We start from the raw sequence: 27,387 nt of genomic DNA on the forward strand, positions 1-27,387 counted from the left end.
ATCCATATATCTGTTTGGACGGGTAGGTTCTTTGCCACCAGGCAAGCAGGAACATCGCACCCTTGTATGGGAGGGCAGGGTGAGCTAGCAGGGTCTTGGGGCCTGGGTTTCACGTTCCAAAGTGACCTCCAGTTAGACCTGATCAGCAAATGAAATGTTCACAAAGTTGTGGAGGCACAGAGACAGGAGTTAAGGTAGAAAACATTCACAGAACTTCGAGTTCTGTCTCCGGCGCCCAACGCATTGATATTCTCCCTAAGTCTAGATACGATCTTGCTAATAGCTCGTTTTCTGGCCTTGTCTTTGTGCCTGTGTCTGTTTCAAAGTAATCTCTTCAAATGTACGCATTTCTGAAATCCGCTGCTCTAAATTGATCTGGAGACACAGTGAGAAGAGCGGAGTGTGTCAGACCCAAGGAGCGCCCCGGAAAAGCCGGTTCCCTCCTACCGCCTCCAAATCCACACCGTAAAGCACCGAGTAGTAAGGGCCAGGCCAGCCCTGACCCTCCCTGAAAAAGAGGGGTCACTGCCAGGCCTCTCTTGGGGGGGTGGCGGGAAGGCTGCTATTTCCAGGTCCGAGGGAGGCACCTGTGACCTTGGACCAACGCCCCCCCCGGGAACCACAGCGCCCCCTGACGGCGGGCCCCCCGCCAGAGGCGATATAAGCCAAGAATCACCCCGCACGTTGCGCACACACCCGGCCGCGCCATGAAGCTGCTCGGCCCGTCGGCACTCACCGCGATCCACCTCCTCCTCCTCCTGGGCCTCCACACGGCGCAGCCCGGGCTGCAGGGGCAGCGGAAGGGTGCGTGTCCCCGGGCGCGGCGGGCCGGCGCGTGGCTGGGGTGGGGGAACCTTCCTCGGAGCGGTCCCGGGGGCCTGCTGGCCGCGCTGCCTGGCCACGACGCTCCGGCGCCCCCAGCTCACCCTGTGGCGTTTCTCCTCAGTTGTAAAGAAACCTGGGTATTGCCCCGAGTTTTCACTTGGCTGCCCTTTCGTCCTCTTACCTCTGTGCGGGCGCGACAGAGGTTGCAAGGGGGACAAGAAGTGTTGCTTCTACAACTGCAGGCAGCAGTGTATGGAGCCGTGGCTCAGCCTGGAATGAGGTGAGAGCCCCTCTCCCCCCTCTGCTGCCCTGGGCTGTGTCCCGGGAATGTTCCAGAAGAACAAGGTGTCCCGGCAGCAGGCCAGAACTGGCAGTGCTCTTAGAAATCTGTGACATCAGAGCTTTACCACCGGGGTCTGCCTTGAAATTTGGTTCGCCGGTCGGGCCGTAGCGAGGGAGGCCCAAGACCCCTTCCTCAAAAAGGCACAGTTCCGTTTCCTGGGCATCCCTCCTTTCTTCTGAGTGACCGGGCCCTTCGGACAAGGTTATTGGCAAGCCCCTCAACCGTTATTGAAGTTTTATTATGACGATTTTCAACTGCCATTGTTTTTTTCTTACAGCTTGTAATAATGAGTCACTTTCGTCTCCACATTCAAACTGTGAAGTAAGGGATTATAAGATTCTAATTCCTTAGGATGGCTTTCCTAGAATTCCCTGTCCCCTGTCCCTGATTCCTGGGCAGTGCATCCGCGTGCTCCCGGGAGGAGAGCACCCAGCAGGATGCAGACTACGGGGGTCTTGGGACCCAGTGTATGTCCCTCTCACGTTCGCACCTTCCCACATCTCTGATTCCCTCGTCTCTTCCCAGGTAGAAACCCCTTCTCAATCAGATCTGAGAAGACCCATCGGACAGGCTCAGACTTGGATGACTGATCCCCAGTTCCCCCGTGCTCTCTCGTCACCGCCCACGGTTCCTTTTGTCAAGAGTTTAATGCTTGGGCGCCTGGGTGGCTCAGTTGGTTAAGCGACTGCCTTCGGCTCAGGTCATGATCCTGGAGTCTCGGGATCGAGTCCCACATCGGGCTCCCTGCTCAGCAGGGAGTCTGCTTCTCCCTCTGACCCTCTTCCCTCTCGTGCTCTCTTTCTCTCATTCTCTCTCTCAAATAAATAAATAAAATCTTTTAAAAAAAAGAGTTTAATGCTTATTAACATGAAAACAACACAAAGAAATAAAGTTATATATTTAAAACTACATAAAAATCTAAGACTGTTGGATATCCACCCACCCCCGTTTCTCTGTCTTCAGCCTTTTGGGGGGATCCTTTAGAGTTTGAGGTTACTGTTTCACATTTAATTTTGGTTGGTTGTTGCACTTCTCTTTTTCTGATTTGTTTCTCTCTTTCAATGTCTCCTGACCCTCAGATTTTCTGTTGGTCAGATTCCAGGGGCATTTTTGAGTCCTATCTTCTGTGTGTGAATCCTATGAAAGGTGCACACGGTACCTGGAGATGGAGGAAGAAGCCTTTTTGCTACATTGTCTCTGGTACTGCTGCTTGCAGCCTTTCTTCTTGTTGGATTAGAAGATCTAGAGCCAGGTCTGGAATTTAGGGCTGGACATGGAGCAGGTCATGCCTTAGTTCTAAGCTACTTTAGGGTCTAAAATCTAGGCCCATCATCAATCAGGAAAAGGAAAGGCTGTGACCCAGGTTAGCTACCTTGAATCTTAGTTTGGGCGTTTAGCCCCTGATCTAACTAATAATGAAGTGTTATTTAGCCTTACGTTTTCTCACCTTCTGCTATGTGATTCAGTCTTGAATAGGGGTCACAAAGGATTTCAGGTCTGGGAGAGTGGTTTTCAAAAAAATTTATTTTTTCTTGACACATACATCTGAAACAAATTTCTGGGAAGCTACTATTGCCTAGAAGGTTTTAAGTTGACATCGAATATTTTTCATCATAGTTCACATGGCCGTAAGTGCTGAACTTTTAGGTATACGCTGAATATAGTCATTTAAACAAAATGGGGACCTCACTCTTTTTAACGTTTCTAGTGGAATCTAATTACCATCTTCATTCGATAGTGATATGTATCAGAAAAAAACATGTTCTCTCTTCCAAAACTTCTGCCTCCCTACTTTCTTTTCCTTCGCTGCCTGAATAATTCAAGCCCAAACAAATAGATGCATGTGTTCTTTGGAGCCTCTGAAAAGCAGATGTCAAGACGAGACTGGATCAAGAGTTTATTGGGGGAAATGTCTGAGAGACAAGGAGACCCATCAGGCCACGAGGCAGGCTGCCTGCTGTGGAGGAGGGGGGCAGGTTGGAGGAAGTCTCAGAAGACAGGGCGATATAAAAAGTGTCAACCATGCTGACAGGTAGCACCTGAATGAACATCACCTACCACGGGAGTCCCCTGTCTCTGAGTAATAGGTCAGAGACGGCAGGGCTCCCGGCTAGCTTGGGGGTGACCTCCTCTTCCTTTCGTAAGGCAGGAGTTCAATCAAGTCCTTCCATTGGGCATGGCAGGAAAGAGAACTCAGACAAACCCTGGGCAGGTTCTTTGTGAGGAGTCCGTCTGAGAGGGTGTCTGGATGACCTGAAATCATCCCTTGACTAAACAGCCCTGTCGGCCATATTCCCTCTGTCTCTCTGTTGTCCTTCACCCCGCTCTCATGCTCTACATCTCCTTGCGCCCTTACTCCTCACCTCGTTCCCTCTAGATAGCTGTCTGGATTTATTTGAAGTTCTGACTCGTTTTAATTTTTATTACTCTATCTTACTCTCTCTCTCTCTCTGTCTGTCCGTCTGTCTGTCTGCCTGTCCTTCTATCTCTAACACTCAGTTTTCATCATAATGTTCCCAGAGGTTTGTCTTTATTTTCTCCCTCCGTTTCTGTCAGTCCTTGTTCTGCACGTCTATCTTTCCCTAGGCCAGGAACACCTGAACGTGAACCCTATGCATTCCCTCCTGAGCCAGGGACTCTTATTGCCCACCTATCAGGCTGTCCCTGGCACTCTCCCCTCGCCCATGTCTGGGTCCTGACTGCCCCCCTCACCCCCCGCCACCTTCTGGGGACTTCCTTCACTTCCTCAGAAGATGCTCTCTTGTGCATTTGTCACATGCACTCCTTCCTTGTCCATGTTGTCTCTCTTCAGAGGAAGAGAAAGCTAGAGCCTGCTCCCCTATAACCCCCCAACTGGCTCCGGGTTGGTCAGCCCTCAGGTTCGTGCCGGGATGACCAACCATGCTCAGTGAAGAAGCAATGCTTATTGAATAAGATGCAGGAATCCTACAAATGTTCCGAACCTGGGGGAGAAGGTCCTATCTACAAGGAAGGGGCAAAGGCTGAGACAGAGGACAGAGAGTCTTGGGGTGCTACAGGGATCCCTCTGAATCTGGTTGGGGACCAGGCCTAACTAGGCCCCTGACGCTGCCAACTTTGTAAATCTTACTGGTGGCTGCTGGCGGAGGTTCAGCTACCAGTCAGTCCACCAGGGGGCCCACTGGCTTAAAGGAATCAGGCCTTCCTTTATGAGACGCGCGGGACAGGGGAGAGGGGTTGGCTTCTATGGAGCTGGGCAGCCAGGCAGGCCTGGGGTCCTGGACAGCAGGAGGGTCTTGAGCCCTGGACCTGCTCTCTCCAGTTCAGGTGAAGCCTGGGAAGTCTTCAGTGGTGAAAGGCACGTGTAGGATGCTCAGCCCTCGAAACTTTTGCAAAAAGGGTGCTCTGGGCTGACACAGCCTAAAGTGGGACAAGGGCAGGAGCAGGAAGCTGTGCGTGGTCCCGGAGGAAGGTAAGATGAACAAGGCTCAGATATAGGACCCCCTGGATGGACATCCCCCTCCCCCACTGTGGCCTAAATCCACTGACCCTCTGCACTCCTTGGCCTAGAGAGTCTCCCGGGCCAGGGCTTCTGTGCCTGATCTCTCTGAGCTGCGCCCTGGGAGGGAGAAGCTGGGAGAAGCATAAAGGAGCAGCCCTGCTGCTGGGCTCAGGAGACCTCAGTTTGGATGGCAGCTTTGCCTCGGCCTTGCTTATTGCCTTAGGCGGTGGCAGTACCTGCCTGAGACTCAGCGACACTCACTTTCTTCACTATTAAAATGGGCGTAATCACGTCCTTCAAGGCACCAGTGGTGCAGGCCAGGGAATTGGTCTGCTGTAAAGCACTTGTACATGGAGGGCTGTTGCTACGGTTGTTCCCCAGGTTGAATGGATTCTAGCCTGATACCAAGGGTCAAACCCAATAGGACCACCAGAATACAAAGAACGACTTGGATTAGTCCAATGGCCACATTTTACAGATGGGAAAAGTAAGGCCCTGATGCAGTAAAAAAAGTCAGGATTTGAACTCGGGGTCCTGACCTCTGAGCAGTGCTCGTTTAACTCTGCCGCCACCATTCTCCCTCTCTGCCTGGCCTAAGGCGATGCTGGGGACCGGTGGCTGGGGGTGTCTGTGGACCTGGAGGCCATCTGGCTGGTTCTAGTGCTATGGCTCTGACCTGCTTTTCTCTCCTAAGAGAGACTAAGCCCTCGTGTATGTGGTCTCTGAATTCTCTTTCCCCATTAAGCCCGAAAACTTCCAAAGCTCCCCGATGAAGACATGCTTTTATCACCAGGACCTTCTTTGAGTTCAGATTTGGCCTGATTGATCTGTGTATCCCTAGCAGCCAGTATAGGACTTGCATAGACACTCTGGAAATGCCTATTGATTAGAAAATGAATAAGTGAACATGCTTCTTCTTCATGTCCAGTTTCATTGGTCTGGTAGCTGGGTGGAGGAAGTGAGTGACAAGACATCTACATGTGTGGCCTCTCTGCAAAAGCATGTGGAGTGTAAAGAATAAGGGGCAGAGGGCTTGAAATAAAATTGACCAAGGAGGTGAAAGATCCTACACTGCAAACTTCAAGACACTGATGGGAGAGATTGAAGAAGACACAAATAAATATTAAGATATCCTGTGTTCATGGGTTAGAAGAGTTAATACTGTTAAAATGTCCATACTCCCCAAGGCCATCTACAGATTCAATGCAACGTCTATCAAAATGCCAATGGCATTTTTCACAGAGATGGAAAAAACAATGCTAAGATTCCTATGGAAGCACAAAAGACCCCAAAGTATCAAAGAATCTTGAAAAAGAACAAAGCTAGGAGCATCACCCCTCCTGATTTCAGACTTTTCTGCAAAGCCATACGGATAAAAAGAACATAATGCTAGGGCACCTCGCTGGCTCAGTTGGTGGAATGTGCAACTCTTTATCTCAAGGCCATGAATTCGAGCCCCACATTGAGCACAGAAAAAAACAGCATGTTACTGACATGAAGGCGGACACATGAACCAATGGAATGACAGCCCAGAAATGGATGTTTGCATATTTGGTTGACTGATGTTTAACAGGGCAGCCAAGAATACTCAGTGGGGAGAGGATAATCTTTTCAATAAATGGTGTTGGGAAAACTGAATATCCAGATGCAAAAGAATGAAATTGGACTCTGATCTGCACCACTCACAAAAATTAGCTTGCAATGGACCTTAAACATAAGACCTGAAACAAAAAATACTGGAACAAAATACAGGGAAAAAGTTTCTCAACATTGGTCTTGGCAATGATTTTTTGAATACAACACCAACAGCATGAAAGCAAAAATCAACAAGTGGGACTACATCAAACGAAAACACTTCTGCACAGCAGAATCAATAATCAACAAAATGCAAAAGCAACCTATAGGATGGGAGAAAATATTTGTAAACCATATATCTAATAAGGGCATTAATATTCAAAATATATAAAGAATTCCTATAACTATATAACTCCAATATAACTATAACAATCTCCAAAGGAGATTGGATCACTATCTCCAAAAGATATCAGCATTCCCAAATTCACTACAGCATTATTCACTGCAGCCAAGACAGGGAAACAACCCAAGTGTCCACTGAAAGATGAACGGATGAAGAAAATGTGGTACATATATGCAATGGAATATTATTCAGCCATCAAAAGAGAGGGAAATCTTGCCATTTGTGATAACATGGATGGACCTTGAGGGCATCATGCTAACTGGAATAAGCTAGAGAGAGAAAAACAAATACTGTCCACTCTCACTTATGTATGGAATCTGAAAACATCCAAACTCATGGAAACAGAGATTAGAATGGTGGTTGCCAGGGCTGAGGGGTGGGGGAAATGGGAGCTAGCCAAAGAGTACAAACTTTCAGCCATAAGATAACTAAGTTTGGAGATAAAAGATGACTTAACTTCCAGAGATCACTATATAGCATGGTGACCGTAGTTCACAAAACTATCATATACGTGAAAGTTGCTACGAGAGTAGAGCTTTACTGTTCTCACTATAACAATGACAACAAAATGGTAACTATTTGAAATAAAGGATTTTTTTTAAAGATTTTATTTATTTATTTGAGAGAGAGAGAATGAGAGATAGAGAGCACGAGAGGGAAGAGGGTCAGAGGGAGAAGCAGACTCCCTGCCGAGCAGGGAGCCCGATGCGGGACTCGATCCCAGGACTCCAGGACCATGACCCGAGCCGAAGGCAGTCGTCCCACCAGCTGAGCCACCCAGGCGCCCAGTTGGTTAGGATGTGTTAGGATGTGTTAACTAATGCTATTGTGGGAAACATTTTACAACATATACATGTGTCCAATCATCACATTGTACACCTTAAACTTACACAACATTACGTGTCAATCATATCTCAATAAAGCTGGGGGTGAAAAATCAAAATTATATAAAAGGCTATAGTTATAGCAGGTTTTTTCCCATCGCTATGCCCTTTAGCCTACTTCCACCCAACCCTTATAGGTAACAATTTTATTTATTTATTTATTTAAATTTTATTGTTATGTTAATCACCATACAGTACATCATTAGTTCTTGATGTAGTGTTCCGTGATTCATTGTTTGTGCATAACACCCAGTGCTCCACGCAGAACGTGCCCTCCTGAATACCCATCACCAGGCTGACCCATCCCCCCACCCCCCTCCCCTCTAGAACCCTCAGTTTGTTTTTCAGAGTCCATCGTCTCTCATGGTTCGTCTCCCCCTCCAATTTCCCCCCTTCATTCTTCCCCTCCTGCTATCTTCTTTTTTTTTCAATTTTATTTATTTTTTATTTATCCTTCTTACATTTTCATTATGTATATATATTCTTATTTGCATTTGTTTCTTATGTGAGGGATAGCTTACTACCTACATACCCGTATAACTGACAATTACTTCATCTCAGCTCATAGTGACCTTCACTCGGTTTTTAAAAAATGATGTTATAATACTATATTGTGTGGATATGTCATAAGTTTATTTATCTCATTTCCTTGTTTTGCATTAATAAGCAAGCTTTTGCTATTACAAATGTCACAAATTATGTTAGCATGATTGTTGACATATGTCCTCAGGGTAGATTCCTAGAATGTGATTGATGACAGGATAGACACATAATTCGGTTAAACCCTGCTAAATTCCCATCCCCAGGGATAGCACTATTTGGGGTTCCTACCAGCTATGTCTGAGAAAGACTGTTTCTTCACAGCTGTGCCAATGGAGTTAGTTGTTAAACTTCTAGATTTTTGCCAGTCTGGTAGAAAATGGTATCAGAGTATAATTTCACTGTATAGTTTTCTTTTTTTTTTAAACCTTTTATTTATTTATTTGAGAGAGAGAGAATGAGAGAGAGAGCACATGAGAGGGGGGAGGGTCAGAGGGAGAAGCAGACTCCCCACTGAGTAGGGAGCCCAATGTGGGTACTTGATCCCGGGACTCCAGGATCATGCCTTGAGCTGAAGGCGGTCACTTAACCAACTGAGCCACCCAGGCACCCCCAATGTATAGTTTTTTTAAATGAGAGGCTGATTATTTATTTTTTCCTTATTTCAGGAGCCATTTTAATTTTTCCCTATGAATTTTCTATTCCTGCATTTCAATCACATTCCTCTTGGGTTTTTGATAGTTATCTTCTTTATTTTAAAAAGCTCTTTATATATGAGGGAGATCAGCTGTTTTTCTATGATATTAGCTGAGAATAGTTTCCCCAATTTTTCCTGTCTTTTGATTTTGACTATAATTTCTTTTCTTTTTTTACCACGCATTAAAAAATTATTATGGCTTTCTTAATAACGTGTTACAAAGTATATATTTCTCCAGTGACTGGAAATGCCACATTTATCATACATGATATTTCCATGTGTAACTAATGTTATTCTTGAACTTTCTATTTTATTCCTTTAATTTGCCTATTCATATACCATTCACATACTCTGCTTTAACTCTAGAGGCACCATAGTATCTTTTAAAATACAGTAAGGTTAGTCCTTTCTGATGCTTTGCTTTTTCAGGGATTTCCTAGCTATTCTTGCTCATTTGCTTTTCATATGAAGATTAGAATCAACTCTTCTAAGCCCTGGGGGAGAAAAAAACCTTACTGGTACTTTTATTGTGGTCATATTAAATAAACTTGAAGAAATTTGACATTTTTATTATGTTGCAACCATTCCATCCAAAGACAAGGGATGTCTTCCAATTTAAGTATACTTTTGAGGACTTCAGAAATGTTTTTAAATTTTGGTAATTCCTTATGGCGTGTATTTCTACTGTTTAAATTTTTTTGTTGTTTTGTAAATAAAATGTTCCCTCATGTTAAATCTCCTAACTTCTTTACATGTAAGAAGAACAATGACTTTTGAATGTTAATACAAAATTCTCTCTATGTTAGGTGTAGCATGGAGTCTTTTGGCTTTGATAGATACACTATCATGTCATCTGCAATGATAATCTTAATTATTTATTTCTAATTTGTATGTGTCTAATTTTTAAAATCCTGTACAATAACACTGACTACCTCTTCCAATATAATATGAAGTAGTAGAGAAGTTAGTGTATATCATTCTTCTTAACCTTAATGGAAAAAAGGCTTTGTGTTTCTCTGTGAAAAAGGTATTGGTCAATTTTTTAGTTTATCAAATGTGAATACATTAAAAGAAAATAATAAATGAGAGTGAGTTAACTTTTTGGAAGGTCTTTTCAGCATCTATGAGAATGAATCCTATCATTTTTTTCCTCTTTAAATATATATACGTTAGGGCACCTGGGTGGCTCAGTTGGTTGAGCGACTGCCTTCGGCTCAGGTCATGATCCCGGAGTCCCGGGATCGAGTCCCGCATCGGGCTCCCTGCTCAGCGGGGAGTCTGCTTCTCCCTCTGACCCTCCCCCCTCTCATGCTCTCTCTCTCTATCTCATTCTCTCTCTCAAATAAATAAATAAAATCTTAAAATATATATATATGTTATATGAAGGATTTCCTAATGTTTAGCCATCTTGGATTCCTCAAGGGAAAAAAAACCCTCATTTGTTCATGATGCCTTCCTTTTTAAATATGCTATTGTATTCTGTTTACTCATATTTTATTTTGGATTTTTGAATTGGTATTAATTAGTGAAATTGATGTGTAACTTTCTCTTTTTATGTAACTTTTGCCAGGCTTGGGTGGGTCAATTTTATACTTCCTTCATAAAAAGACCTGGGAAAATTATTTTTTCGACACTTTGGAATAGTTTAAGTGACATTGGATTTAAAGTGTCATGTCTTTGAAGGCTTGTGAGCAGCTCCTGTGGAACCAGAGAAGGTAGTTTTGCAATGGTCTCTATTTCTTCTTGAGAAATCTTTTTCTCATTTTCACATGAGAAAATCATTTCTCATTCTCTCTCAGATTTCACCTTCTATCTCTATTGGGGGAAAATTGAGACATGGCACTTTCCTAGGAAATTACTTATTTCACCCCAAATTTTATATCTATTTGCATAATTCTGTACAAATAAGTGTCTAGTGATTTTAGAAATTTCCCCTGTTGGAGAACTGTTTCCCTTTGCTCTGTCCTTCCTATGTTGTGTATTTGTGCTTTCTGGCTTTTATTGATTAGATTAGTTAGCCATTTGTTTATTTTAATGCATCTTTTTCTGAAGACACCATTTTATTTATTAGTTCAACTCTACTTTTGGGGTTCTTGTTATTTTCTGCTTTTATCTTCATTAATTTTTTTTATTTGTTTTGCTTTGGTTTACTTTTGTGTTTCTTTTGTGCTTTTTGAGCTGTGTATTTAATTTATTTTCACCCTTTCAACTTTTTTTTTCTATTTGTATTTAAAACTATGGATTTTCCTCTGATTACTGCTTAACTCAAATCATTTAGAGTCTCATATGTAGCATTTCATTATCAGTAATTTTTTAGAAATTCTGCAATTCTAGTTTTTATTTCCTCTTTGGCCTAATAGTTGTTTTACAGAGAGTTTCTAAATTTCTGGGAAGAAAGACGCTTAAAAAATTAGTATTAATCTCTCACCACATTGCATGGCTACTAGAGAATATCGTTTGTATTGTTTCTACTTTATGAGAACATATTGGGGGTTTCTTTGTGAGCTGGTATAAATGAGTACTTATTAATGTTCCACTACTTGAGAAACATCATAGTTTCTGTTACCAGTATCCAAAATTCAACGGTACATCCATAAGACTACTGTAGTAATTATGTTGTTTATTTCTTCCCAGATCTTCACTGTCTTGGTGGGAGGCATTTTACAGAGCTGTTGCAGAGTCACAGACTTAGCTAGAGCTGTTTTTCTTTAAGGGGAAGAAGAATGAAGTAATAAAGCAATTGATGTCAGGAAAAAACAAAAATTGTATGAAGAATGAAATGTCGGGCACCTGGGTGGCTCAGTCAGTTAGGCATCTGCCTTCAGCTCAGGTCATGATCCCGGAGTCCTGGGATGGAGCCCCACATTGGGCTCCCTGCTCCGCGGGAAGCCTGCTTCTCCCTCTCCCACTCCCCCTGCTTGTGTTCCCTCTCTCGCTGTGTCTCTGTCAAATAAATAAATACAATCTTAAAAAAAAAAGAATGGAATGCAATCATGGCATTCAACTCAACTCAGCAGTAGCAATTACACTGACTTGTAATAGTGTTTTCCTTGAAAATTGTGATACATTTATTTTGGGAGGGTATAGAGATCTATAGAAGAGTGAGAATCCGTAACAGGAAGTAAGCAGATAAGGTCTACAACTGAAGAAGTAGAAGTTGGCAGTATATACATACAATTATAAAGTATAGAAGTAAATGTCACAAAAAATAGAAGAGTTGATGGCCATTACTTGTGGGGGACCAGAAAGGCAGTGGGGTAGAAGTTGGGGGCTGGCACACTCAAGAGGGAGGCCTAAATGCCCTGCTGGTGGTTTTGTTTTGTTTCGTTTTTATGTAGGCTCTACGCCCAGTGTGGAGCCCAATGTGGGGCTTGAACTCACAACCCTGAGATCAAGACCTGAGCTAGATCAAGAGTTGGACTCTTAACCGACTGAGCCACCCAGGTGCCCCACTGGTGTTTTTTTGTTTTTTTGTTTTTTAAGAAAAAAGTACTATTTTAATCTTCAAGCTTTGTACATGTATTGCTACGTTAATGAAAACAGATTAATTTGTGGTACTCTAGACAGTATAGTTCCCGTTTTGTAAAATAACACACAGGACAAAAGCTGGGGTAAACAGAATATTAGTATTGAGCATCTATTTGTAATGAAACAGTTGGGAAGTTTGTTCAACAACCCGCAGTGTTGCTGCTGGCACCTTTCACAGAGCATCCGCACTGAGGGTTATAGGGCTGGGGAGCTGGCTGAGCTCCCCCTCTGTCGGTCCACGTCCTCCCGCACCTCTTCCCCAGATGTTCATGCTTTCTGCTCCCCTCCCCACATTCCAGGGCCACTCCCCTGGGGATGGACTTCAGTTCTCATTTCGGCAGAGCACTGTGGCAGTGGCCAGGAGGGGATTCAGCATTGCCAAAACCTCTAACATGCAAACCAGGAAGAACCTGGCTGAGGAACCCTTGCCGGGATGGGCATTAGGCTGTGAGGACAGGAGGAGATCTTGGGGTCCCAGCTGTCTCCCTCCAATGATCAGGAAGAATTTTGTTTACTTATTTTTAATTTAATTTAATTTAATTTAATTTTAATTCCAGTGTGGTTAACATAAAGTGTTATGGGAAGAACTTCACCTATAAGACCCCCTGTTTTTTCCACTCTTTCCAAATCTCTCTGCAGTGTAGTTAACATAAAGTGTTATGGGAAGAACTTTACCTATAACACCCCCTGTTTTTTCCACTCTTTCCAAATCTCTCTGTGGCAATGGTCTCAGGTTTCTTTCCCGGAACCTCCATGTCCACTCAGATCTTGACCCGAAGGAAGAACTCTCTACTTGTCCTATGTCTGAGTAGGCACAAATGCCTTTTAAAAATAGCCTTTTTAAACAACATGATATAAAATGGCAATACCTGGATAAGGTCAGGTGGCTCCGGGGACAGCCACAAGTTGGTGACATAGTGTTGATGGGCCTAAGTGAGGAAGGGATTTTATCTAAGGCAAAGAGGGCGTGTGCTGGTCAGAGCAGAGAGAAACAGATCTGAAACAGGGCAGGGGCTGAATGGCCCAGAACACCTGCAGTGCAGACCCAATGGCCTGAGGTCCAGAGTGCAGCCCAGCAACACCTGCTGGCGTGACATGTGCAGGACCCCTATGGTAATAAAAATAACACCTACTATTTACTGAAAGCTTTCTATGTCAGAACAACTCTACTGAGTGAGGAAGTTAAACCCCTCCTTTCAGACAAGAGGAGACTATGCCTCAGAAGGCTAAATGATTTTGCAGCATCACAGAGATGGTTAATTACAGAACTGGGATTTTCCAGAAGGTGGGCCAGCTTCATGGGTGTGGGAGCCTGTACAGTCACACTGGAGTCATGTTCTGCTGCCACCATCTTGAAATCCTTAATGGTTTTTGAAAAGGGCCTTGTATTTTCACATTGCACTGGGCCCCGCAAATTATGGAGCTGGCTCAGGTAGGTCTTCAATAATACTAGTTTCTGGGTTTTCCTTCTTCTCTCCAGACTGAACCTGGTGTATATGCCTTATGCCCAGAGGAGCTGCCCAAAGTCTGCTAGTTGATTATGGAAACTTTTTTTTTTAAGTTTTTATTTAAATTCCAGTTAGTTAATGTACAGTGTAATATTTGTTTTCGGTGTACATTACAGTGATTCACTACTTCCATACATTGCTCGGTGCGCATCACAAGTGCGCTCCTTAATCCCCACCCCCTATTTCACCCATCCCCCCACCCACCTCCCCTCTGGTAACCATCAGTTTGTTCTCTATAGTTAAGAGTCTGTTTCTTCTTGGTTTGCCTCCTTTTTTTTTTTTTTTTTAAAGTAAGCTCTACACCCAATGTGGGGCTTGAACTCATGATCCTGAGATCAAGAGTTGCAGGCTCTACAGACAGAGCCAGACAGGTGCTCTGATTATGGAATTCACCCAGAGGCATTACTAATAGAAAATTGATCACTTTTGTATAGATATTTGAATTTCTTGAATCCCTCAACCCTGCCAGTATTCTTTGATTTTTATGTTATGTTAATCACCATACATTACATCATTAATTTTTGATATAGTGTTCCATGATTCATTGTTTCCTGCTGGTATTCTGTAGTTTGTGATTGCCTCTAGGAGGGGAAGATGAAATTAACTGTGGTCATGTCCAAGGAGACCTTTATTTTGCTTCTAGTGGTTTGTTATTTTTAAAATAAGTTTCTGATCTCAGAATTGCAAGTGAACCCCTTCTGCCCTCTTCTCTCTAAAATACTTAAAACATAGAGGACAAAAAAATCATAGGAAACAAACTGAGGGTTGCTGGAGGGGAGGTGGGTGGGGGGATGGGGTAACTGGGTGATGGGCATTAAGGAGGGCATGTGATAGAATGAGCACTGGGTGTTATGTACAACTGATGAATCACTAAACTCTACCCTGAAACTAATCATACAGTATGTGTTAGCTAACTTGAATTTAAATAAAAAAAAAAAACCTGCTTCTGACTTACAGTATGACTATGAAGGATGACTGTATCTTTTTGGGCTCGGTTTTCTCATCTGTAAGGTGGACATAATCACTTTGATCAGGAAACATCCTACACAGGGCTTTGTAATCCATAAAGAGTGCTCCTCTGGGTCTTCGGGGATGTCCAGATTAAAGCCCATTAAAGGACCACTAGCCTTGGGGAACTTGCAAGGATCACTCAGCCAGTGTCGTGATTTTCCGAGTGGGAATACTGAGTCAGTAAGCCGCTAGGATTGCCACTGTATGCTCTTTCTTTCCTACCTCAAGTAGCCTTTGAACTTGATGGCCAGGGGTCCCCCTTGAAGTGGAGGATCTGGGGGTAAGGTGGCTGCACCATGGCGTGGAAGCTCAGACCTAACATTCTGTCTGTAGATAGATGGTGGCCAGCGTGGTGACACTGAGGATTCCCACTGTGAGGGGTCCAGGGTGTCCGTTCCCCACACCAGCCCAGAATATTGGGCATTCCAAGCTGAAGCCTGGGTTCTACCACAGATTCTTCTTCATGCCTGGTCCTTTGTGTACCCCTGGCACCCAGAAAAAGGCTGGGCATAGAAAATGAGTTTTGATTAGAGAATGAATAAAAGCACTTGCTTCTCTCTGCGTACCCCGTGTCTGTGATTCAGAGTCTGGCCTGGAGGCTGGGAGTCTCTGGGAGCAAAGAGACTCCCTCTCACAGCAAGAATCCTCATACCCCGGGGCATGTTTTCCCCCTAAGCTGTACACCTAGAATTCAAATTGCTTCTAGGTTTTTCCTTTTGGCAAGGCTAGGTTGTTCTTACAGAAAACATCAAGTAACTCTGCCAACCGAATGGGCCAATTTATACTGCTTCCAGTGGTATCTGAGTCTCTGCTTGCTGTAACTTAATCCATTAATACGTGGTCAGACTTTAAGTCCCTCTGTAGCTCTATAGCAGAACTGACGTACTTTCCTTGAGATTTGCAGACTGCTGGCCTTGAGGAGTGAAAGGCCAGACTTTCCCAGAAGATAAGTCCTGACTATATTTGAAAACAGCCCTCGCTGATGCCAGCAAGTCTGTTCAGGGTCACGGTGACGTACGACTAACAGCACAGGGAACCTGCTTCTCCTGCACATAGCTCCCCCTTCCTTTTTTCCCTGCCTTCCTCTTTAAAACGCTCCAGCTGCCCTGGACTGGGAAGATGGTCTTTGAGACATTAGTCCACCACCTTCTCAGGTTGCCAACTTCCTAGATAAAGCAGCCTCTGCTTTCCCACCATCATTTTTCTCTCGAGTATCAATTTTCAAGTGGCGAGCAACCGAACCTGAGTTGAGAACCAGTCCTCTGTCCGATAGTCCTCGTGACTGTTAGACACCACAGATTCATTCTCTCACAGAGGAACCAGGTTGAAAAAGGCTGTTAAGGGCTTCAAATACCTCTATCCATATTTGCATCTATATCCATCTCAGATTGAAATTAAAAAAAAATATCTATTGCCTTAAAAAGTAATGGTAATATATGGCCAGACTTTAAAATTTTTTATCAATTGCTGTATGAAAACTGATGTTCTCTTTCAGTTTGCACACATGATTATTTATGAGGCCAAATATATGTTTGAGCACTCAAATAATCATGGTATAATTAATATCCATGTACTTAGTGCTACATTAGCAAGCAACTGCAAAGTCTAAAGGGCATAGCATTGTGCGAGTTTACTTCCACCGACTCAATGGATTTGTGGGGATGGTTGAGAGGGCATTCAAACCTTCTGTAAGTTTCAAAAGATCCATCTAGGAAGAGGCTCATAGGGAAAACCCCAGGAGGAAGGAATCAACTGTGAAGCTGATTTCTAGTGGGAGGAGATCTGACAACTACTGTCATCCATGAGATCACTGGTAGAGAGGGGTGTGGTTGATGTAACCCTCCCTTATTTTTACCCCATTTCTCAATCTCTATCTTCCAGCTCAATCCAGTAGGTTTCTGTCCTGACACCCACCACCAACTTGTCAGCCCCAACCCACCATCTCAAGTGGCCTGCCTCATGGTCGAGGGATCCTCCATTCCTCTTGGAGATTGCTGGCATATTTCAGAGAAACTTTTCCAAATATAAGAAAGAAACACTACAAAACTGGCCATGAATGCATGTCCCCAAGGACTACCATGAATTGGGAAGGCGGGATCGAAACTTGGCTAATGGCTCTTCCTGGCTTCCTTCATTAGTTCATTCAGTGAATTATTCATTGTTTCATTCATTCAACATGTACCGTGTCGGGTTCCTGAACTAAACAGAGAGGTATTGTCTTTGCTCTGGCGAGGACCATTGCAGTCTACACGTGCCAGTTATTGAGCTAGGTGCTGGGCTTTCCTGGAAGCAAGACCCTGGGGCAATAATTTGAGGACAAGTAATTTATTTGGGAGTTGACAAAGGAACACTATTCAGAGAATAGGTCTGTGAGACAGGGCAGAAGGAAACTGAAAAGGGTGCAGAACTGAGAATATTGCTGGTATGGGCAATTGGGGCTCAATACTGTTGGAAAACTCTGGAAGGTAGTATAGAACCTGCCCTGGAATTTCCCATCCAGGGTGAAAAAATGGGGTATTTATCCTCCAGCTCCCATCTGTCACTGGCGGGGTTTTCTGCTCCCTGAGGCCTTTGGGCTCCCCTGACTTGGGCTGAAAGAAAATCCTCGGGCAGGGTAGCCCAGGCGCTTATATTAAATGCCACTGGCAGGTACTGTGATGGGGAGCGCCCTGAGATTAAGGACAGGGCACAGCCAGGGTCAGCTATAAAACCTGATGGTAAACCACAACCAAAACAATTTGGGCTGGAATCAAGCTTTACTATAAAGCTCCGTGTTTTATTCTACCCAGGCTTCTATAAGGAAACATCACAGACCGGGTGGCTTAGGCAACAGAAATTTATTTCGTACAGTTCTGGAGCCTGGGAAGTCCAAAATCATGGCACTGGCATATTTGGTGTCCAGCAAGAGCCCTCCTCCTGGTTTCCAGATGGACACCTCCTTACTGTGTCCTCACATGGCAGAGAGAGAAAGAGAGAAAGATCATCTCTCTCATATCTCTTCTTATAACAGCACTAATCCCATTCATGAGGGCTTCACCCTCCTGACCTAAACATCTCTCAAAGGCCCCACTTCCTAATACAACCACAATTGGGATTAGGGCTTCAACATATGGATTTTGAGGAAATGCAAACATTCGGCCCATAGCACTACGTAATGAAGGCATTGTGGTATTGGCCAAAGGACAGACACGTAGATCAGTGGGGAGTGCAAAAAAAGATTTATGCACATAGAGTCAATTGACTGTTGGCAAAAGTACAAAGAGAATTCACTGGAGAAAAAAAAAAAAACAGTCTTTTCAGCAAATGATACCAGAACACTTGAACATCCAAACGTAAAAATATGAACCTTGATCCATACTTCACATCGTTTACAAAAACTAACTCAAAATCGTTCACAGACGTAATTGCAAAAATTAGAACTATAGAAAAAAACATAAGGAAAAAAATCTTTGTGACTTTCTCAGATACAATACCAAAAACATGATAAAAAATGGTAAGTGGGATCTCATCAAAATTAAAAACTTCTGCTCTTTGAAAACCACTGTTAAGAAAATAAGGACAAGGGTGGCGCCTGGGTGGCTCAGTCGTTAAGCGTCTGCCTTTGGCCCAGGTCATGATCCCAGGGTCCTGGGATCGAGCGCCGCATCAGGCTCCCTGCTCCGCGGGAAGCCTGCTTCTCCCTCTCCCACTCCCCCTGCTTGTGTTCCCTCTCTCGCTGTGTCTCTGTCAAATAAATGAATAAAATCTTTAAAAAAATAATAAAATCTTTAAAAAAAATAAATAAAAATAAAGTGAAAGCATTTAAGGGCACCTGGCTGGCTCAGTCGATGGTGCATGGAACTCTTGATCTCAGGGTCTTGAGTTCAAGCCCCACTTTGGGTGTAGAGATCACTTAAGTAAATAAATATTAAAAAAAAAAAATAAAGGGGCACGCCTGGGTGGCTCAGTCGTTGAGCGTTTGCCTTCGGCTGGGGTCATGATCCCGGGGTCCTGGGATCAGCCCCGCATCGGGCTCCCTGCTCCGCGGGAAGCCTGCTTCTCCCTCTCCCGCTCCCCCTGCTCGTGTTCCCTCTCTCGCTGTGTCTCTCTCTGTCAAATAAATAAATAAAATCTTAAAAAAAAAAAAAGGAAATAAGGGCAGGCCACCAATTGGGAAACACTATTGGCCAAATGCATCTCTGATAAAGTATTTGTATACAGAATATATAAAGAACTTCGAAATTCGATAACAAGAAAACGAACAACCCGATAAAAATGGGTAAAAAATTTGAACAGATACTTCACCAAAGAATGTATACAGATGGCAAATAAGCACAGGAAAATAATCATTTCATCATTAGTCTTTAAGGAAATATAAGGTAAAAGCTCAATGAAATACACTATGTATTTATTAGGATGGCCAAAAGCAAGCAAACAACAAAACCACACACACACACAACGTCAATACCAAGTGCAATCACTGATGCAAAGCAATGAGAACTCTGGTGAGAATCCTCTGCTGGTGGAAATGCAAAATGGTACAGACACTCTGGACATCATTTGGCAGTTTATTAGAATTAACCTATGTTACCACACTACCTATTGATCCTACTTCGTGTTACTACCCAAGAGAAATGTCAATCACATGCACACAAAAACCTGTACATGAACACTTAAACTGTTTTATTCATAATCACGAAAAACTGGGAGCAACCCCCAAATCCTTCAACTAGGGAATGCATAAACAAACTGGGGCATCTCTGCAGAGGCCCCTTTAGGCAAACAGGCTTGAGCAATGGAATCCAGACAGACCCATCAGGCGACCCACCTCAGAATACCCATAGGCCCTAACTGACCAATGGGCTACTTACAACTAGGCACAGTTACCAATAAAGGAAGATTCCATACATGGCCATACCTCCTCATATCCCCCTCCTTTAAAAGCAGCCCCCACCCACTAACCCGTGGCAGACAGCTTCTCCTCTGCTTGTCCCAACCACTGCTCCTTTGTGGTATATTCAATAAACTTCTATCTCCTTTGTTCAGCTGTGGGTGAATCCTTTTGCCACCCTTGCCATTGGCTTCCACCTGATTATCACCCCACATTTGGGGGCCCCCATCCAATCGCAAGACACCCCATTTAGACACCACAATCTCCATCCAATGCGATATTGCTTAGCCATAGAAAGGAACAAACTCCTGGGAACACAGACATTCTGCTAAGCGTAAGAAGGCAGATTCAACAGGTTATGGCCTGTTCAATTCCACTCATATGAAACCCTCAAAAAGGCAAAATTATAGGGACAGAAAACACATCAGTTGTTGCCAGGAGCTGAAGGTGGATCACGGGATCAACTTCAAAGTGTGCGACGAGAATTTCAAGAGGGGAATGGAGCTGTTCTCTCTCTTGGTTGGGGTGGTGGTTATGGGGCTGCACGCCTTTGTGACAACTCAGAGCCACACACTAAATTGGGTGACTTTTACAGACAACATACACACAGTCTTTCCTATTTAGGACCTTATCTTCTCATGGAGAAGCATCTTCATAAACTGACACTGACAATCCTTGGTGATAATCATTAAGAGGGTGTTAAGTGCAGGGCAAGATGGGGAACAGAGGAGGGGCTCCCAACTCAGAGAGTCTTATGTCCAAAGGGACCCTATTGAAAGAAGAATAATGTTTAGTGCTTTACCTGGATGATTATACATCTTCATGGTAAGCTAAGTGAGATAATAGACTTTCTTTTTAAATATCTTTATTTTTATCAAAGTTATACATGCCGGTAGACTCAAGAGTCATATAATCTTGCAAAGCTTGTTGTGACAAACAGCATTTGCTTACTACCACCCACCCCCAGAGGAAACCGGTTTTAGTCTAAATAAGACATTGTCACTTATCTCCCTGTCTCTAAGTAACATTCACGTTATGTTACACTTGACTTTGCAGTTTTAGATATAATCTACTGACTTCCCATTACTGAAGATGAGATTTTTGTCCACTGCCTTGCTCCCCACACCTCTAGTATACAGACTCACCCTTCCATCTCCTCCCTCCCATTAGTTAGGTGATAGGTTTTCTTTAATTAATTTATTTATTTTAGAGAGAATGTGAGTGGGGGGAGGGGCAGAGGGAGAGGGAGAAGCAGACTCCTCACTGAGCATGGAGCCCAATGCAGGGCTCAATTCCAGGACCCTGAGACCATGACCTGAAATCAAGAGTCGGACACTCAACCTACTGAGCCACCCAGGCACCCCATTTTTTTAGAAGCCGTATTTATTTATTTTAGAGAGAGAGAGAGTTATGTGACAATTTGATGAGATCAGCACTGCTGTTTACCTCACTATGACTATGTGGACACTCGTCATGGCTGAACTAGGTAATAAACCAAACTACTTTTCCTTTCTGGCACAACTTTTTCTTTGACATGAAAAATTGTCAGGTTTTATGTTTTCTTGGTTTTCTACATACATATCACTTTTCAATCACAAACTCTTCATTGGTTGCCAAAACCTCCTACCCATGTTCATATGCACCAAAATGTGCTATTAATTTCACCTTCCAGAAGGTGAATTTCCTGGAACCCTGTGACCCTTTCCAGTTTGGACTGGCCGCCCTGTGTTTCTGGCACTCTGCTGTCACTCTAGGACCTTCTGTCACCCCATCGTTGAGGCTTCCTTCTTTTCTCCCCTACATTCTGGCTTCTCTATCCACTGCATTTTTTTCTTGGTTACACTTTAATGGGCTTCCTTTTGATATTTAGAAAAGTTCCACGTGAACTTCTTGCCACGTAGCCAACGCTCAGTTGATGAGAACCTTCATTATAATTATGAAAGCACAGTGGGGGTAACTTGGGGTGTGGGAAAACCTTTTGAGCACCACAAACGGCACTCTTTGCTTACCTGGTTAACCAGCTGACTGCTGGGAAGTGTCCTATCAGTTCATCTCAGGGAAAGGGGCTCAAATGTGGCTTCCCATCCACTTCACTTCCCCCCTGCCCCGTCACTCTGGGGCCCGTGTTCACTCTGTTCAATGCCCTTCTACCCCCTTTATCTCCGATCCTGCTCAGTAACCCAGGCAGGTAGGACTACCCCCACCTCACAGCCGGTCCTGAAGCGGTTTGGGTTGCTGTCTGCTCTTCACCAGTCATGTCACACGGGCTCCTAGGGAAACCCCCGTGGGATTGGCAGAGTGCCCGAGACTGTGGGTTTTACGTGGACACAAGTCCGGAGTGAGCAGGGGAAGGCGTCACCTGAAATCTGGGAAAGGGAATGACGCCGGGTAATCGGCAGCCAGTCCAGGAGTGTGGGAAGGTTGAGGCAAGTAGAAACGCTCATTTGTAATGACCTCTGGTTCTGCCCTGCAGGCTCCCTTCCAGGCCCCTCCCCCACTCCCCCCCCCCCCCCGCAAAGGCCCACAGCAGGTGCTTCCAGAATGGCCTCCCAACCAGCCTGCTGACACCTCCCCCTCCAAGTTCCACATGTCCCTTCCTAGGCCTCAGGCTCCTGCCATCAATACTCTGGGGGGCGGAGTTACTGTCCTCCCCTGAATTTCCTGCTGTGGAGGGAGCAGCAGGGAGGGCACCCGACACTTCTGCAGGGACCACACACTGGGGGGGGGGGCGGTATAAAGGGAAAGGCCGGCACTGGCCACCACCGCCCCACCTGCCCTCACTATGAAACCTGGCAGCCTCATCCCTTTCACGGAGCTCCCTGCCCTCCAAATCCTCACATCCTGGACTGTGGGAGGTGCCAGCAAAGGTAAGCTGGAGACTTTCCAGCCATATCCAGGTGCCAGGGTCCATGATGGCTCAGCATGGTGGTAGCCTCCTCCTCTTAGTCCAGGGGCTGACCTTGAAGTCACCTTTCCCGTGGTCTGGCCCATGGCCCCTAATTTCAAGCATCTCTCTGAGGACTTCAGCTAAGAGCTTCTGAGCGTCCAGAAACCCATCTTTCGCCAGATGGACCCAGTGACCCCAGTGCCTGTATTGCTTATCGTTCCCTCTCTCTGCAGCTCCTTCTCTATTTGGTCTTTTGCTCTGTCACATTATTTGGGTCTCTGTTTAATTTTCCAAAATGCTCTCTTTTTCTCTTACTGTTTCTTTTTGAATGGTCACTCTGTCTCAGTTTACTTGTCATTCGATCTGGCTTGATTCAGGCTCTGATGACTTGCCTCTCCTACTACCGCGGTCCCTCTCTGCCTCCCTTCCAGTCAACCGCGGGCCAGGAGCACCTGACCATGAGCTCTGCCCAGCCGTGTGCTGGAGCTGGCTCACAACAGCTGAAGGTTACACTTTTCAAGACTTTTGTGGGGGCGCCTGAGTGGCTCAGTTGGTTAAGCGACTGCCTTCGGCTCAGGTCATGATCCTGGAGTCCCGGGATAGAGTCCCGCATTGGACTCCCTGCTCGGCAGGGAGTCTGCTTCTCCCTCGGACCCTCTTCCCTCTCATGCTCTCTCTCTATCTCATTCTCTCTCTCAAATAAATAAATAAAATCTTACAAAAAAAATTAAAAATAAAAGACTTTTGCGGGCTAGTGGACCTCATGTTGGTAGCTTGGAATCAGCCATGGGAGCAGTATTTACACCATGGAAATTGGCGACTTACCGGCACACCACCATCTATACCTTCTTTCTTGTGCCGCTGACTCCCTCTTGGTTGAGTGGCTGGCTGAGCCTGGCACCACCCCACACCTGCCCTCGACCTGGAACCCTCACAGTTCCCTCTCTTCCTTTGGGGTCGGCTGCCTGAGTTAGTTTTCTCTCCCCTCCGGGGAAGCTGATTCTTTGTCCGGGATTATAAAGTCATGACTCAGAATCAGCTCCCTCCTCCTCCTTTGTTCTCACCCTTAGAAAAAGCCAAACATGGAGTCTGCCCCTTCACGCCTCGTGTGATGTGCCTTGTGTTTGAACTCCCTCAGTGCCAGAGCGACTGGCAATGTCCGAAGGAGCAGAAATGCTGTCGCAAATATTGTGGCATCAAATGCATGGATCCTGTAGACCCATCAAAGCCAGGTGAGGAAACACAGCCCGGGAAGAGTGGACCCAGGAGACTTTAGCTTGAGGGCATACATGTCGGAGAAGTGGTGGGGGCTCCCCGGAACTGGGCTTGAGGGTGGGGCAGAGCCACAGCTGACTGACTGCTATTCCCGGCGAGTGAGTCCAACAGCTGGGGAACCAGTCAGTCAGTTAGCTGTTCATTCAGCTCATGAGTCACTCCGCCTCTCAGACACTTACAACACTGGTTGGGGCCCCCTCGGTGGAATGGGGGCTCCATCAGGACACGCACTGGCCTCGGTTGGGTGCCGAGGTAGAGAGGAAGTGATTTGCATGCATGGGTTAGAGATGGGGTAGGAGCAGGGGTGATGCTTAGGGGGCAAGCCTCTGAGTTGTGGCCCCGTTCTCAACAATTAAGGTCAATCCTGGGAAGTGTCCAGTGGTCACTGGCCAGTGCAAGAGGCCCAACCCCATAGACATCTGCCTGAATGACAGCCACTGCCTGAATAGTCTCAAGTGCTGCAAGGGGGTGTGTGGGAATTCATGTGTCGAGCCGGTGAAAGGTAAGATCTGGCGCAGATCCACATCCCCAGTGTGGTGCTCTGCCATGAGAAAGAGGGTGCTTAGCATCTCCCTATGCACCACTCGCCCCCCCAAGTAGATCCACCACCCCTTAATACCATTCACCCCCAATTTTCTAAGCAAGCAGTTCCCAGGGTCACCTGTGACTAATAATGCTGGGTCGTGGGAGGAAAGGCTTCTTGGAATGAGTCAGAAGAAAGGAGCCATGATACAAGAGGCAAGAATTTTATCTTTTCATATCGCCTCTGCCTCTGACCCACTGTGTGACTACGAGCAACTGACTGAATCTTTCTTAGCCTCAGTGTCCCCAGCTGTAAAATGGACAAAAGTATATCCACCGGGATACTACATGTAAAAGCTCCTGTTAAACCTCAAAGTGCCATGTGCGTGGAGAGAGTGTTGCTGAGGTGATGGCCTTGATTGGCTAGGTTATCCGGAACCACAGGAAACCCCAGGGTGATGCCCAGATCGAGAGGCCGTTCCAGGATGATCTAGCCCAATGCCCGGATTTTACCAGAATGAAGATGGGAGCAATCCGAGAACAACGTGGATTTGTTCTGGAGTCCTAGACCAAAGACCAGCGCTGTTTTGACTATTCCAGCTCCATGTTCTCTCTCTTCTTATCCGAAGGGATGTGGGGCCCACTGACAGGGGGACCCTCTGGCTGGGAGGAATGTAAGGCTCCCTGGGATTGTTCCTGTGCCGAGGCTCTGTTTTATTTTCTTTCCACAGATGTATTCTTGCCAGTTCAACAAGATTAGGACTTCCCAGTACGTGTGGTCTGAGGATTCCTTTGTTCCCCAAGCCCGAGAAAAGCAAAAGTGTCTTGATGAAGGTGTGGCTCCGTGACCAACACCTCCAGGGGGGTAAGGCTGGGCCTGTTTTATCCGTGTATGCCCACCATGTCGTGTGAGGCTTGACACACAAGAGGAAATAACGGTTGGCTAGTGAATAAATAAATACACAAGGTTTTCTCTGCATTTCCATCTTCCTTGACGGAAAGAAGGTGCTCACCTCCTTGCTCTCTTACACTGCACAGTGATGTCCCTACCCCCTGCCCTGGGTGCTGGGCCTTTTGGGGTATCCCTGTGGATCATCCCCAGAACTCTGGAGGATTCCCCAGATGTTCCTTCCTTCCCACCTCTCCCCCTTCTCTTCAAATCCTATTCCTTCCTTATACAATTCCCTTCCCTGTGCCTCCACATCCCCTTTTCCTGGAATGTGCCAGCCCTCACTACAGGAATGCCACGTATCAATACTTTATCCGCACTCCTGAGTCCACTAAACAGCAAGCAACTTTTTCGAGTTTGGTGGGGAAGCGCGGGGCTCAAATTTCCATGTCTGTTGATTCTGTGTGGCGGAGCGGAGATGGTTCGGAAGAGGGGAGGGAGAAACCAATCTTTTGGGAAGTGGGTAAGGGAAAAAGGTGGCAGTCTTCCACCCTGGCTCAAGCTCACTCTTGACCAGCTTATTTAAACTCAAATATCTGGACCACAAGATTAACTTTTCCCTGAAAGTCTAAGGTTTATATGGAGGAATCTGATCTTATTACATGGGGTCTATTCGTTCTGACCTTATTGTGCTAAGAGAGCGTCCGGCCCTCCCCCATTCTGGATACATTTTGAAATTGCCCTACACTGACTGACAGCTCTGTACTCAAGTCACTTCTTTCCTGTCCCTTGGTTTTTCCCATTCTTAAGAAGAGGATGGAGAAAATCTCCTCTCATCCTGACCCTTTTCAAAGAGATCTCCCTTCGTGGAAGTTAGCTTGAGGGGGTATCTCTTTCTTCCAGCCAGTAAACCTTGACCCATTCTCTCGAGGTGCAGGCAGCAGGGGCATTGAGAAATCCCCTGGCCAGGCTTCAGGAACAGTGGTTGTCCCCAGGTCGGTTGTTGACTCAGTGTTGACACTGGGCATGACCTCTCATTTGTGTAATGAAGGGATGGTTCAGCCAACTTCCAATGTCCCACTTTGTTCTGCTGTTTTACAAACTAATGATTCATAGATTACTTTGGAAGGAAAGCCCTGGAAAGGTAGGCTACCTCATTTTGTTCTAGGAACTCCCTGAATTCCATGAACTCTCTCAATCTCTTGGCCTCACCTCAGCCTCATCTTCTCTGGTGGCTCTGGCCAGCTTCCAGAGCACCTGCTTGCCTGCTGATTGTGACTCAGGAGTGTCCCAGTAGCCACAACTAGAAAGTCAGAGACTCTCTGTCTAGTAACACCTTCTTAGGGTACAGATGGGGAAACTGAGGCCCAAGGAGACAATGTGCCCAAGATCATACAGCAAGTCAGTGGTGAGACTCAAAGCCCTGCATTCTTTTTCTTTATTTTTGAGTTTATGTTTTCCAGATGATATAGTGGTTGCTGTGGTGTGTTGTCCAGATCCTCCCACAGGAATGGGGCACCCAGACCTGCAGGCGCTGAGAGGACTGACTGCTGACACGCACAGCTGAGTCCCTCCTGGGAATTTCCCTGGCCGAAGTGAGCTGCTACATCTGAGGGTACACCCCATTCCCGCGGCAACCTGGGGAACCTGTGCTGACTGGTGGATGTTGGGGTACAGAGGTCAAGCTCCCTAGTTTGATTAGGGACACCTCTGAAGGGCCCCTGCAGCTCCCGAGCTCCCGGTGGGATCGGCTAAGCCTTTGTTGTAACCGCGTCCCACATCCACTTGTCCTTCTACGCAGTCTGCTTCTTGTACCTCTCTGTTGCTCTCCGAATACTCCCCAGGAAACCTCCTGCACATAAATCGCTGCCCCTGACCCATTTCCCAGAGCAGCTGACCTAAGGAAGATAATAAAAAAGACACATCCGATTAAGACGTTTACCCAAAATATACGAAGAACTGTTTAAAAATCAACCACCAAAAAACAACTCAATTAAAAAATAGGCCAAAGACCTGAACAGACACCTCACCAAAGAACATATATAGACGGCAAATAAGCACAAGAAAAGATGCTCCGCGTCCTATGTCATCAGGGAAATGCAAATAAAAACAATGAGATACTGTAGACACCTGTTAGAGAGGCTGAAAT

General features: G+C 45.5%; 2 protein-coding genes across 2 annotated transcripts; both read left to right on the forward strand.

Moving 5' to 3' along the window:
• The first annotated feature begins 707 nt into the window (after positions 1-707).
• LOC148163604 (WAP four-disulfide core domain protein 15A-like) lies at positions 708-1,104 on the forward strand. The gene is made up of 2 exons (XM_088026648.1): positions 708-804; positions 947-1,104. The coding sequence occupies exons 1-2, from the start codon at positions 708-710 to the stop codon at positions 1,102-1,104; spliced, it is 255 nt and encodes an 84-aa protein (XP_087882774.1).
• A 21,343-nt stretch (positions 1,105-22,447) lies between these two features.
• LOC114223128 (antileukoproteinase-like) lies at positions 22,448-26,535 on the forward strand. The gene is made up of 4 exons (XM_088026649.1): positions 22,448-22,532; positions 23,623-23,784; positions 24,159-24,329; positions 26,456-26,535. Exons 1-4 carry the CDS (start codon positions 22,448-22,450, stop codon positions 26,533-26,535), a joined length of 498 nt encoding a protein of 165 aa, XP_087882775.1.
• The last annotated feature ends 852 nt before the right edge of the window (positions 26,536-27,387 follow it).

This window comes from Eumetopias jubatus, unplaced genomic scaffold, assembly GCF_037043125.1.
Source record: "Eumetopias jubatus isolate StellerSeaLion01/CBP00866 unplaced genomic scaffold, mEumJub1_p1.0 scaffold_9, whole genome shotgun sequence".
NCBI lineage: Eukaryota > Metazoa > Chordata > Mammalia > Carnivora > Otariidae > Eumetopias > Eumetopias jubatus.

Excerpts from the sequence above, each read along its gene's own strand:
- LOC148163604 (XM_088026648.1), top strand. The coding sequence starts at position 708 with ATGAAGCTGCTCGGCCCGTCGGCACTCACCGCGATCCACCTCCTCCTC. Across the intron at positions 805-946 it reads GCTGCAGGGGCAGCGGAAGG|TTGTAAAGAAACCTGGGTAT; the intron begins GTGCGTGTCCCC and ends GTTTCTCCTCAG.
- LOC114223128 (XM_088026649.1), top strand. The coding sequence starts at position 22,448 with ATGAAACCTGGCAGCCTCATCCCTTTCACGGAGCTCCCTGCCCTCCAA. Across the intron at positions 23,785-24,158 it reads TGTAGACCCATCAAAGCCAG|TTGTGGCCCCGTTCTCAACA; the intron begins GTGAGGAAACAC and ends CAAGCCTCTGAG. Across the intron at positions 24,330-26,455 it reads ATGTGTCGAGCCGGTGAAAG|CCTCATCTTCTCTGGTGGCT; the intron begins GTAAGATCTGGC and ends GCCTCACCTCAG.